The sequence below is a fragment of the Lissotriton helveticus genome, chromosome 8 (genome assembly GCF_964261635.1).
Source record: "Lissotriton helveticus chromosome 8, aLisHel1.1, whole genome shotgun sequence".
Taxonomy (NCBI): Eukaryota; Metazoa; Chordata; class Amphibia; order Caudata; family Salamandridae; genus Lissotriton; species Lissotriton helveticus.
The window spans coordinates 1177662540-1177676444 of NC_136069.1; the positions used below are offsets into that span (position 1 = coordinate 1177662540).

Here is a 13905-nt window from a genome sequence, read left to right on the forward strand (position 1 = left end):
GGATGGTGAAGGATTCTTTCTTGTATTCCTTGAGCCGCCAGTGGTAGCTGTTGAGGGTGGCCCTGAAGGAGTTGCTGTTTGCGGGGGTCTTGTCACAACACCAAAATCTTTCCAGTTTCTTGCAGTGGCATTTAAGGGTCAGAAATTCTGGGGTAAACCAGTTGGCTTGCTTGGTGGTTCTTCCCCTGGGGTTGTTCTTCAGGGGGACGAGGGTGTCGGTGGTTGAGGTGATCCAGTTGGAGAAATTCTGGATGTTGAGCTCTAGGGAGTCCCCAGTAGGTGGTCTGGTCTCGTTTAGGGCAGAGGTCCAAATGGGTTTGGTGACCTTGCTCCAGTTGCGATGGGGGAGGGAGAGGTATCCTACGTGGGCTTCCCAAGGGCCATAGATGTTGAAGTTTTCCAGGACAGCTCAGTGGTGTGGGAGAACTTGATGCAGTCATTGGTGGAGAATATGGGGTCCAGGGTGTGTCCTGCACTGTGCGTGGTGGCAGTGATGCACATGTTTTAAAAAAGTGTGGAGGTGTAGGAGTCGATGTGGGGTTCAAGGTGGGAGTTGAGGTCTCCCAGGAGTATGTAGTGGTTGGAGTCTAACGCAAGGGGAGCGATGAAGTCCGGGATGGCGTTACAGAAGCTGGCACACTGACCTGATGGTCTAAAGGCGAGGGTTCCTCTAATGGGTGCTTTGGCGTTGGGTTTAATCTGAAACTTTGGGTATTCCATGATCGGTGTGGTGTCGTTGTCCAGGTCTGTGCAGTCAAGGGAGTCTTTGTGGATGATGCAATGCCTCCGCTGGGTCTGTTGGTGCTGTCACGATGAATCATCTTGTATCTGGGGGGTGTAGCGACGGGCATGGAGGAGGGGGTGAGTCAGGTTTTAGTGATGAACAGTACGTCGGGAGTGAGTGTGGTTACTGTGTGCTAGAACTCCATGGCATGCTTGCCGAGGAAGCTGACAGTACATTGGGTGAAGTGGAGTTAAGGTCTTTGGAGAGTTGTTGGAGTTTGATTGGAGGTTACATTGGTTCTGACTTTGCAGAAAAAGCGGCAGTGGTGGCAGGGAAAGGTCCTTCTGTGTAGCAGTGAGAGGCAGTACAGCAGTTGTGTCATCATTTGGGTGTGAGGTTCTGGAGTTCATTACTGGAGTAACCATGGCGGTCTGGGGGCCAGGGGGCCTGGCGATGGGTGTGGGCCAGGCCTGGACAGGCTTGCCTTTGGCATGCCAGCGGCACAACTGCACAGCGACCTCCAATTTGTAGTCCCAGGGAGGAGGGAGGGGCAGGAGAGTGGCACGAAGAACCAGCGCAAGCCGGTTGGACGGGGCGGCGAGAGTCTGGGCAGGAAACTAGGGGAGAACCAGAACAATACAAGCAAAATCAGAAAGAGGGTACGACAAGAAATACAGTACAAAATACAGAAATACACTACTAGATGCAGCAAAAATGAAATAAAATATAATCAAACAGAAAAGTTTGTGTGAGAGAAGCAGCCGTGGCACAAACTGATATTTGTCAGGAGTGGGAGGCAGCAGCAGTGCCTTTTCGCTAGGGAAACAGAGGAATGGCGACCTTGACCCAGAGGTCTTGGCAGTGGTGGCACTTCCGCTAAGGCGGAGGAGTGTCGCCCCACTGCTTTGCAGCAGTGAAATTAAGGAAAAATAAAATGATAATAACTCGAGCTTATTAACATGTTTTTTTGTCCTGCTGCTGCAGCTTTGCAGGGTGGGGCTGCTCTGACAACAGGAGCAGGGGGAGTGGTGAGCTCACTTTGTAAGAGGCAAAGAATGTTTGGCCAGCTCTCTTGGGCGACCAAACATTCATGCGCACTTTGCATGTTCTCCACCCTGGCTGCATTACAGCCTGTTCGGAGAACATGCCCAGGCTCCCATTCCCTGGCTGAGCGCCGAACTATGGCGCTCAGACCAATCACAACGCTGTATTGCAGCGTTGTGATTGGCTTAGGGGAACATCGATGTGCTTCCTGTTCTGGCATTGCGGAGGGACGAGGCGGAGAGACGGAGAAGAGACGCGGCGGTAAGGTACATTTTTTTCTTATTATTATTTTAGATCCCTCTTACTGCCCCTGCCTTACCACCTCCTATCGGTGTCGGCTGCCACTGGGTCTTGGTAGACAAGCCTGCAAGAGTGAGATAAAGATACAGGAAGTGTGGTGAAAGCAAAGTGTTATGACGTGGAATCAAGGCTACGCAGCCCTGGTATTCGGCAACGTTGTCAAATCAGCTGTACGGACAGCAGGCTACTAAGAACAACTTTCGGCTCCTGCACAACATTTTACAAATTAAGTACTGGCCATTTGTTGAGCCTCTTCCTGTGTCTCACCGCCTTCACGTAAAAAAAAAAAATGTTGAAAGTACTCTCAACCCTATTCATGCATGCTACTTAGTTGCATCTCCTTAACACTGTTGTATGTAAATGCCCAGGAGGTTTGTGGTCCATATCAATCCAAATAACGTAATAATTTTTTTTATCCCCTGATATATAATTTCACAGATTCACTATAAAGTAAGAGGAAAAGGAATTTGTTTTCTTCGCTTGAAATAATATATTCTTGCAAATCCAGATATTTCAGGCACAAGAGGCACAGTTGTCTGTCTTTGCTTTTAGACCACTGTATCTGATTTGTATGTTTGTATTGTGCTTAAGTCCCCAGGAATACATCCTGTAGTATATCAACTTATTGCAGGTGCAATTATAAATATGTAAAATACATGTGTTTTTATCCTTGGTTTAATAGGTGAGCACACAATTTGGCATCAACTAAAAGTCCTGTGTGCTTACAACATTAGACTTTTGTGTTCCTACGTTGCGTCAACAAAATACATAATCTGCTATGTTCTGACTTCCAGCTGGGGACCAGGGAGCCAGAATATGAAGAAGCTGGAACTGTTGTTTATGAATATGAACCAGACTACGATACTGTGAGTAACCAATCCATCAAATTACTTTATTTCGCAATCTTTCAATTGCATAATAAGTGCAGAAGTATAAACAATTTAATCATACACAAATCTATCATAAAGAAACTTTCCATCTAAAAACGATAAAAACGGATATAATTCAAAACAGAATTCATATAAAGTTTTAAAAACATGACCTCAACTTTCGCTGTTCTCCAAGAAGACAATTGTGGGCTGGGTTCTACTCAGCCTTAAGGCTGACCACAAAAACGACGCAATACAATAGCACTCAAACTGATCCCCAAGCATTGGGATAAAATAAAGTGCTACCCAACACTGTTTAAAATTATGTCTCCGTACAAGAAGTAAAATGAATGTTCTCCTTGGCTCGTCCTAGAATTTACAGAAAATAATCAGATGTAAATCTGATTGTGAGGATGAACCATCACATGGGCTTGGAGGTAAGTTATGTAAGGAGCACCTGTTACCCGCGTACTCTAGCAGCAAAGGATGTAATTTAGTCTGGACCTTACTAATATGAAGCGGTGTTGTAAGTTGGGAACCTGTGGCAAATAGGAATGCATATCCAAGGGGATGGATGGGGACAATTGGTAAAGATTCACTGAAGGTTTCAGATGATGGGCCTCCCCTCTTTCCTGCATAGCTCTCAGGCAGAAGGCTTCCTTTAGCTTCACTTTAGTTATCAACCTACAACTGATTGGATTTTCGTGAAGTTCTTAACAGCCCAATGCCCCTAAGTTGGTTTTTACATAATGCAGCCATTTAATTTTTTCAACGTGATCCAGCTTTAGACAATCTTTCAGGATGTTTTGGTTTTATTTTACAGTCTCTCTCCTCCAGATGGAATGCCACAATATACTTGGAGCTAAACTAATCACGTCACCGATAAATGGGGACCCCAAGTTAGTGTGGCAATTGTGGTTGGAACATGTCCGCGGGAGGGAGAGTAATCTTTTGTAAAATCGGTTCTCAATACAATGCAGAGTATCAACATGGGCCAGTCCTCAAATCCCTGCCCAATAAGTGGCCACTGATACTGCTTTGGCCTTGTACACCTTCAGAATTTCTGGGGTTTGTTTAGACACCAGTTTTTTTTAAATACAGCTGAAAATGGCCCTTCTGCTTTTTTCAAAGGAGAGGCCTCTGTCTGCTACCATGCTATTCCATGTTAGGTTTTTATCAAAACAGATCCCCAAATACGGAAAGGTATGGACCACCTCCAGTCTGCGGGATTCTATGTGAAATGATGGATGTTTCTTTAGTCGTTGGCCTACCGCTATTTGTGTTTTTGCCTCATTAACTCTGACGTCCATTTGGTTCATGAAGCTAGTATAGGCATCAGTTGGGGTATACGTGAGTAATCAATAGAATTATGCGACAATGGAGAACTAAATTATGACGCATGTCTGACCAAATGGTACAAGATGAGGTAGTGCATGCAGCATTTTGCAGTATGTGTTGAAGCGTTCTCATGTTACTATTTTGACAATTTAAGACAATGTTTTATCCTCTTCACGGTAAATTGACAGCTCTTTTGATGCCTTATCTCAACAATCAACATTTGAAAGGTGACTAAACAGACTCAAAACTCTCTTGATTCGAATTTAAAAGACAATCATAAAAGGTACACATAAAAAGTCTGAGAACATATATGACAATCAGAAATAACAGTATAAAAATACATAGATTAAAAATCAAGACTTTTCCGGTAAAAAACACCTACTGCTGTCTCTAAAACAAACATCACTACTTGGCAGCAATTGTAAGAACCTGAGGGCGACCCTACATTGTTTAAAATTGTGGGATTTAAAAAAGGCGAGTAAATAGCGAGACCTAAACGATTTATGCAGTGTGCAAAATATAAAGTGCAATAAAGAATGGGTGGAAACATTGTCACAGGCACATTCCTTGTCTGTTAAACTGCCATAATGGCCTTGCGGAAAACACAACATATGACATACAATGCCCGTCCGGAATTTTGTCAGTAGAACTCTTTCTTTCCCAATTGTTGGTCACATATGTTAAATAAGGCTCTGGACCAACATTGGTTTTCAAAACAGAATAGTTCTGAATGAGTGGTTTTCTCAGTTCAAGACCTCCCCTTTCCGCACAACATTTATCCAGAAACAATTGTTTCCTACTGATCTTTCCAGCCTTACATATAGATAATGGATTGTCCAACAAACTCAGTTTATTCAAGATAAGAAAAATACATAAGCTAACCTTGGGATATCCAAGCCGCGAAAGGTGACTAGTTAGGTATCTGACATAACCGTGTGCAGCAACTTTAATAACTTTTGAACAGTTTGAGCAAGAAACATTTTAATCTTAATTTTACAAATTATGCTGCACTGTTGGATAATGTGGTAAGTGATGCAAATACAATTGTATGTAATAGAGTTCATGGAGAACATGGTGCTCTTCAAAACAAATAAGCACTTTGAATATGAAAGTGCATTTTTGTGCCAGCATTGTGTAAGAATTTAAAGTTGTATTTCTTTTGTATAAATCCGTATTTAATTTTTGCTTGACTTTCTCTTTGTGATAGGCAAGTGTTGTGTCTGAAGCTTCCTATAGTGGTGACCAACAGAGAACTCTAGCAGAGGTCCTCAACTATTGTCAGGTACGGAGATGTTTTAAGTTTAAACTCTGCACAAGATCACCTAAATATACATAATTCTGTACCCAGTCAGCCTAATACACGTGCCAGTGAGATAGCTGAATGAGATAAACTCTTGCTCTTGAGATGTGTGTGTAACCTACAGGTTGCAGATTCCAACTCTGGCTGGTCCTGCACAGTAATTTGATTAAAAAAACAAAATACCATTTAATTGAATAATAATAGCTTCTGTTGTCTTCAGTGACCTTACTGCTATTACCTTTATTACTAGATAATTTTGTAATTTTTAGTTTCTTTGTATTGTTCCTTTGACCTAACAAATTCAGTGAGTTTAGAAACCAATTCTCTAATTAATTTCCCTTGCTGCTGTCTCTGTAAGCAGCATCCCTGAACCCCCAAAGTTCAACTGGTCTAACAATACGATATTCCCTACTTCTTCGGCATCACGATTTAAACACTTCTTTTGCTAAGACCACATACACCAAATTGACTTTCAATAAAAAACTCATTGCTACAAACCCTTTCGTACACAGTTGAGATCTAGCCAATCCCAGCTTCGCAGCTCGCCAGAGAGTAGGTTGTGGCTTACAACAAAAACAAATCCACAGCACTAAACCTGGTGGTATAAAAAAGACCACAAATAAGCACAGAAATTAGTTTCCTCGCACCTCACTGATCTTAATGAACTGAAAACACATAGTCTGCATTTGAGAGAGAAATTGGAATGCTTCTTCTCACAGTCATCGCACAGTCTAACAGCGGTATCCTTCATATCCTATAAAAAACACACAGCCTAATTTTAGCCTAGAAAAAAAAGAGGGGGGATGCTTTAATCTTTGCAGTATCACAGACATAGTCATTTCCTCTTCTGACTGGTACAGCACCATCCTCTTTATCTTCTTCTCCTGGATCACCAATACCCATAACAAAATCCTACCAACAAGTCACCCTTGATAACTTACCATTATCCTGTTCCATGACTTTACAAGTCTTCCAAAAAGGTTCTCATTCCCTTCATTTGCATGTAATTTGCTTCCTGGGCCTGGGATTCTTGTGCCACCTGTCTGCAAAATCCTCACTCCATGCCCTAGCTATATAGATATGCAAAATAATGTAACTTTAGTGGAACCCTTTAAACGTAATTATTCTTGCATTCAAAACCCCATATTAGACCCTTCAAACAAAGGTTTCTGTCCAATATCCACCCTGTCAAATGTATGCAAGATTCTATGGAAGCTGTTGCCTAGCAGCTCCAACACTGTTTAATATTTAACAATTTCATCAACCGCTTCCAATTAAGCTTCTTCCAACCAATGATATTGGTGAGAGAGTGAGAGGTGACTAGCTTGACCTGTCAGTTCTCTTTGACCCTATTAACTATATGGCTCTGATCCAGATCCTCATGCACCTTATGGGGTTGGCAGGAAAAGTGCAAACCTAAGCACACTCTTTCTGCAAGTCCCAACTCAGGCTCTATTGATCTGTCATTATTGATTTAAACAGTGTCCTTTTATTCAAAATGTGTGTGTCCTCCCTCTGCACTGTGTAGTGCATCCGGCCTCTCTTGATTCAGTATACAGTCAACATCCATCTAGAACTCATCAGAGGACATGCAACTACTAACTGATTGCTTCAGTATTGTCATACAATGACAAAGTGCCTCTCCAATTACACATCCAAGCCAGAGGTAATGAGAGTAGACACTAAAGCCTAACCTGCTTAGGATCAAGTTTTCATTTAATAGTCCACTAGTTTTGTAAATATGTCACAAATTAGCCCATAGGCAGAACCCTGAGGTTTCTCTTCTACTTGCATATAACAAAAGGCCTGTCCATCTTCACACAATCTAATTACTGAGCAAACATAAGACCCACTTCCCATTTCCGAATACATGAAAATAGCCAACAAGAGCCTATTTGCATTGTTTCACCATCACATTTCAGGTATACTAAATCTTTTTCCATTCATGGAACCGTAGAAAACTCTTTTTGTTAAACTGCGCATTCACTGAAACATACTAACCAAAAACTCACCCATGTCTATCCATGCAGATCTTTCAAATGGTTTCTTGTATTCGCTCCTATTCTAGGACCCCAAATTGAAAATTTCTTACCGCGTCTATAGTGTATTTACAAAAGTCCTTGTACCGCTCTCTCTGTCTTCCCTGTACTTTACAATGTTCTACCATGCAGGAACGCAAACAAGGTATCAGTTTTACTTTACATTGCTAATAAACGAATAACTACTAATACAAAATGTGGATAATGGGTACTATTTGTATTTGGACATGTTGATACTTAGTCTCCAGAGTCTGTTACCAAGGTGCATAAACTATCATCTCTGTTCAAAGAATGCTAATCGCAAGACCTTTCTCTTCATACTCTTGCAATATGTATGGCTGTCTTGTAGGCTTTAATAAACATGTTAAGCATTAAATACTAAAATCTCAATATTCCGAGTCTTTTTTGTATAAAATGTGCTTGGTGTTGTTTAGTGTTTATCAGCCCTCACCCACTCTGACATATGCAATTAGAGTGCGCCAGGAATTCTTAGAGAATGATGTAATAGTGAGATACTATTCTCCAAAACCATATCCTCTCACTAGCTGCACCTAGAACTTGCTCTTTCTGTTGACAAGGTGTGTAGAAGTGAGTTAGTATTACCATTTCTATAGTGAACTCTGCAAAGCCATTGTCTCTTACATAAAAGACTGGGCCTGATCCCTGCACCTGCGGACTGACACCAATGCAAATTCCTTAAGGGGATACAAGGTGATATTAACTTTGCAGGGTTCGATACTTTTGGTCTTTCTGTGCATAGTTCTGCGGAAACTCTTTTGTGCTATTGGGCAGACGGTATTGCATTTGGTGCTGAGATAGTAGGTTGAGCAAAAGGTGCCCAAAGAAATACAATCTGTTGTTGCCTGGCAGTAGCAGGAAAGTAAACACTGTTTCTATGGCCAAAGTCTGAGCTGTCTGCCAGCATGGAAGATGTATATGGATGAGGATAGTTTATCATTCAGGAGAGTGAGCCAGTGCTGTCTGCATTAATCACTCAACAATCTTGATATGATCCAGCTAGGGATGAAGTAATGGAAGAGGAAATAATAACAAGAGATAAGCAGGAAGACATACTCCTGAGAAGGCACAAGCACACACAAACAGATTATGGTAAGGGAATGCAGAACATATGGCGTGATGACAGCTCTGTTGATGAGTAAAGAATGAAGGTCCATCGTCTGATTCCAGAATCCTATGAAGGTATTTAGAGAAGAAGCTGTGTGGCTGGGAGGTACTCTTCTTTCAGATGGAACTGCAGCTGCGCACTGCCAGATGTCCAAGAAGCCTTCCTCTAATGCATGTGCAGTGATGCTTAAACATTTAGGCACATTAATCACAATTATATATACTTTTGGCTGTCTCTGTAGTCAGTTTAGTTGTAGTTCAAGAGGGACTGTGGGAGCTCTGGAACCTTTGGCACCTCTGAATAAACAGGAGATCAAGAGATTCTGCTTTGGACACGGAGGATAATGCAGTGCCATCCCTTGTACTCAGACCATGAAGCTGCTGCTAGGATATGAGAGTTGAGGATCCTTGGTAATCTCTTTCCATTGGATCTGGATTTAAGAGCATGGTGCACACAGGTTACCGTGAACACGTCCGAGGCTGAAGTCGCAAACTGGTCTGTGAAACTACATAATGCAAGAGGAAAAGACTAGCCTATGAGACTGAAAGACACAGAAGTATTTATAAAATAGGGATGCTGTGCAGAACTAAGCCCTAAAGTCTGGTGTTGTAGTTAATCATAAACAACCCTATCTCATGGATCTTGGACTGACTCATGACAGTGCGGGTCTTACACTGCAGGGGAGAAAGGAGAGCCAATCAAGGTAAATCTGAATACTCACTGCTACTTGCTGCAGATAGAGCTAGGAAGAGGGTTGGAATGGGGAATAATTTCCCCAACTCATTCACTGGAAACCTGGTATTCCAAACTTTGGTAAATCAAGGCTTGATAAACTTACTCAAGGCAGATGAGCAGAATTGGTTACCAAAATGTTAGCAGGCTTCAGATGAACTTGACAGGGCTGAGGCACTCACCACCCTCCTAAAAGCTATTCTAAAGGATGTTGGAAAACTGTGAGATTTATGCAGTGTCTTATGTCATGTGTTCTAAATATATGTCCACTTTTGGAGCATCGTATCGTCTGCATTATAAACACATTTTCATTATTGCTTATGTTGAATATATGTATTTGACAGAAACCTCAATTAGTCCGGTGTTTCCTGTTCTTAATTTACATTAAGGGATGAGTATTTAAATTTGGAATTAGATTGTGGGTTCCTCAAAATTATTAAGAGGTCTCTAACTTTAAAAAAGTCCCACGGGACAGTTGTTCATCGCATTGAATCTCGCATGCCTGACAACCAGTCGGAAAAAATAACTAAGTAGCCCATTATCTTTAAACCTCATGACTCTATAGGCAAACCAAGCCTATGAGAAGATAAAACAATGTGGAATTACTCATCAATGAATCCAGCAAAGTAACACGGGAAACAGAAGCAAGCACCTTTAACCACCATAACTGGTGAGGGACAGAAAAGCATGCTAAAATTGAAGAAATAGCCTTGAGCTAGGCGGAAAACTTACAGATTTCTAAACCCACAAATTATATTATTTTATCTTTTACCCACTTAAATCTTTCACCAATTCAGTGACGTTAATGGGATAATTAAGTTCCCCTATTTTTTACTTCTTACTCTTCTTTCTACGAATTCCCAACTGGGTTTATGGTCTCAAATATATTATACACATCAAGTGACTACTAAGTTATCTCTGACAACACAGAATTCCCTAGAAGAAAATACTTATTTGTTGACAGATAAAGCATTATTGTGTTGTATGCTACCTGTGCATTCCTTCAATTTTCTAAACAGTCCAAGGACAGCTGCAGTGCAAGGGGCTAGAAAGAGACTTTGGGGAGAACTTTCTGATATATAAAATGTTACTAGTGCCGTCACACCCTCTTCCACATTCTTTAAGTTCCAATAAAATAGGTACAAGAGAGACATCTGGCTGCTTTCTCACCCCAGCACTTCCCTAGAGGCTTTGCCTTAAAGTACTATCTGGAAATTTGCATTGTTTTTTAGCTAGTCATTACACTATACTTGTTAGACCTGGCATCTTTGGCGTGGTTTCCCCTGTCTTTTTGCCTCTGCCTCCTGTATTTTTGACGCTGTGCTGGATTTCGTTTTTGCTGGTTTAGATGCTTTGGGCACTTTGCCACTGCTGATCAGTGTCAAAGTGCAAGTGCTCCCTGTGTAAATTGTTATTGTAATTGGTTATCCATGATTGGCATATTTGTATTACCAAGCAGTCCCTAGTAAAGTGCACTGAGTGTGCCAGGGCTGGTGATACAAATGCTACTAGTGGGCCTGCAGCAGTGATTGTGCCACCCACATGAGTAGCCCTAAAATGGTGTCTCAGGCCTGCCACCGCAGTGCCTGTGTGCAGTCTGTGAACTGCCATGTCCTCCTGGTCAGTGTTCCCACTGACCAGGCCTAACCCTTCCCTTTCTGTACACATTGGTCACCCCTATGGAAGGCCCAAGGTACCCCCTTGGACAGGGTGCAGTGTATGTGAAAGGTAGAGCATGTAATAGTGCAGGTGGCATGCTCTGGTAGTTAATTACAACCATTTTCGTTTTTCACTATTGTAAGGCTATCTTGCCCATGGCCTATCATGGGGAATGCAGGCTACAGTGGTTACCTGCATATCTTCCCATAGGAGCAAGATAGGACATACACGTCTGGTATCCCTGAACTCAGAATTTAATAACAAATCTTTTAGGAAAGGTTTTTTTTTTTAAACCTGTGTTTGAGAACAGCACTTTTAGAAAGTGGTTGTTCTCTTGTCTGAACTTTCTGTGTGCCTTGGCCTGTTTGTGAATTGACTGTCTGGTTTGTGAGTGACGGGGGCTGTGTGGCTCCCAGGGGCTCAGTGGGCCATCCCTGGGCTGAATATCTCCATCTGCATCTAGAGTGGTGGGAGGGGTAGCACCTGGGCCAGAATAGGGCTGTGCCTGCCTTCCACAATGCTGGCTCCACCTCCTGGTGGGCGGCTGACGGCCCTGCCCCTCTCACTGAAAGGAAAGGAGAGGCCAGGAAAACAAAGTGCTCAAGAGACTCCCAGAACTGGTTCAGACCGGGCTCAGAGCCCTCCTGCACAAAGGGAACAAAGACTTTTAGGGGTATAAGTACAGGACCCCAGACTGCAGAAAATGAGATCATCCTTGAATCAAGAAGGAACCTCTGCCAAGGAGAAAGCTGGAGGACTAAAGAAGGAAGACTGTCCTGCTGTGTGTTTGTGGACTGACCTGCAGTTGCTTTGCTGCCAAGGAGAGGTAAAGGACTTTGTTTTATGCTGCGTCCCTTTGCTTGAAGCATTCTCAAAGGGCCTGAGAAGAGCTGGCTCCCTGTTAAGAAGTCCCAGGAACAAAAGGACTTCACCCCAGCTTCCCTGAACTCTGCTGAGAGAGTTCTGTCCTTCCCAGAGTGCTTGGGCCAGTTGTGGTGCCTCTGGAAATTGTACCTGTGCTTGGGAAGCTGGAACTCAAGATACTAAAGACTTTCTGCAAAGTTTCACGCACCGCTCGCTTGCGGAGCGCATCCCCATCAGTGCGAGGAAATTCCCTCCGCCATGAAGATCGAGATAGTCGCAGCGCCTGTTGCCGCTGCAAGAACCGACGCATCCTTCGCTTGCGGAATGCATCGCTCCGGTGCGGGAAAAGTGCCATCGCTGCGAACATCGTCGCAGAGCCTGTCGTCACTGTGTGAGATCGTCTCACCGCCTGCTTGCAGACCACATCACGTTGCTGCGAGAGTCGTCGCAGAGCCATCGCATTGAGGGGCCGCGAGAGGAGAAAATCAATGCTGCGCCGCGCATCGTCACCGCACCTGAGATCATCGCCATCTCGAAGATAGTCGCAGCATACCTTTTGCGAGCCGCTTTCACCGAAACCTGCGCACCAAAATCCACGCTAGGTATCGCATCCCTCCCCATACAGACCGGAGTCATTGCGACGTCCAGCTGGGTTGTCGCATCGCCTCCCCAGGGTATTAGGAGTGACGCATCGCTTGCTTTTCAACGCTGCAGCTTTCACTTGAAACATTTGTCACATCTAAAGGTACTGTTGGCTAAAACGTGAAGCCACTGTGGATTATTTTAACGCAACCTTAAGAACACTTTTGGAACCATATTCTTGAACTATGTATGTTGGATTTTTGTCGTTTTGGTCTTGTGTAGTTTAGATTAAAATACCTTTATTTTTCTAAACTGTTGTGACGTCAGTTTGTGGTGTTTTCACTGTGTTACTGTGATTGTTGGTACAAATACTTTGCACATTGCCTTTTTTAAGCTTGACTACTCGTGCCAAGCTACCAAGGGGGTGAGCAGGGGTTATCTAATGAGTGTATCCTCCTTACCCTGACTAGAAGCAAGGGTCCCTATTTGGACAGTGGTACCTACCTCTGCCAACTAGAGACTCCAGGTCTAACAAAACTCACTTCAAAAATAAAAATAACTTTCTGCAAGTTATTCCCACCTCTCTTATGCTCCACCTTTAAAATATGAAAAAGCAAGCTGACACGCACACCAGCCAAAAATCTTCTGTTTTCTCCCCTTCAGTAGAGAGCGGGGTAAGACACGAAGAGGTAGGGCTGTAAAACGTGCATTAGCTCTGCACCACTTCATTCTGTTGAAATCAGAAGGCAGCCCTATTAGGCAAGTCTTGCATACTGGTAATGTCACAATTGTGCACAGAGAATAAAGAAGGGATGTGTAGTTGTCAAGATGGGTGCAGTAGGTTTTTTATTGTTAACCATCCTTTTGCTGTGTTCTTGAATTATGTGCTGCCACTATTTTCCTTTATTCTCAAAAATACGTTAGTGTTTCAATTTCACTCTCGTAAACTCTTGAGGAGACGGTACCCAAACATCAAAAGATGATCTCACTGATTTAAAGTTATTAACAAATATTCTTTGTTTCTGTAAGGACTGTCTGTATCCTTTTACTAACAATTAATATTTTAATAGTAAATTAAAACATAAACTGCCAGAATCTTGTTGGGTTGTATTACTGTTATTATGGTTTACTCTCTCTTACTTCGTGTTGGCTATACAAAAGGACTAATAATTAGCTCCTCATGGAGCACCCATACTTTGAATGACTAAGCCTCTTTGGTAAAATCTATTAATGAGATGCCTATTTTGAAGTTTGATCAGTCTTTATCAACAACGTTTCGGTAGGAATTATATCCTAGTGCAAGTAATTGGCAGTGGTTTTAAGCTCCC

General features: G+C 42.7%; 1 protein-coding gene across 4 annotated transcripts in view; it reads left to right on the forward strand.

Moving 5' to 3' along the window:
* Window positions 1-13905, forward strand: part of BEND2 (BEN domain containing 2) — a 279920-nt gene that overhangs the window by 152588 nt on the left and 113427 nt on the right. For all 4 annotated transcript variants that reach the window (XM_078656148.1, XM_078656147.1, XM_078656150.1 and 1 more), the window contains 2 exons: window positions 2863-2934; window positions 5483-5557. In XM_078656148.1, the coding sequence (XP_078512274.1) occupies window positions 2863-2934; window positions 5483-5557 (147 nt within the window). The remainder of the gene's footprint in view (window positions 1-2862; window positions 2935-5482; window positions 5558-13905) is intronic.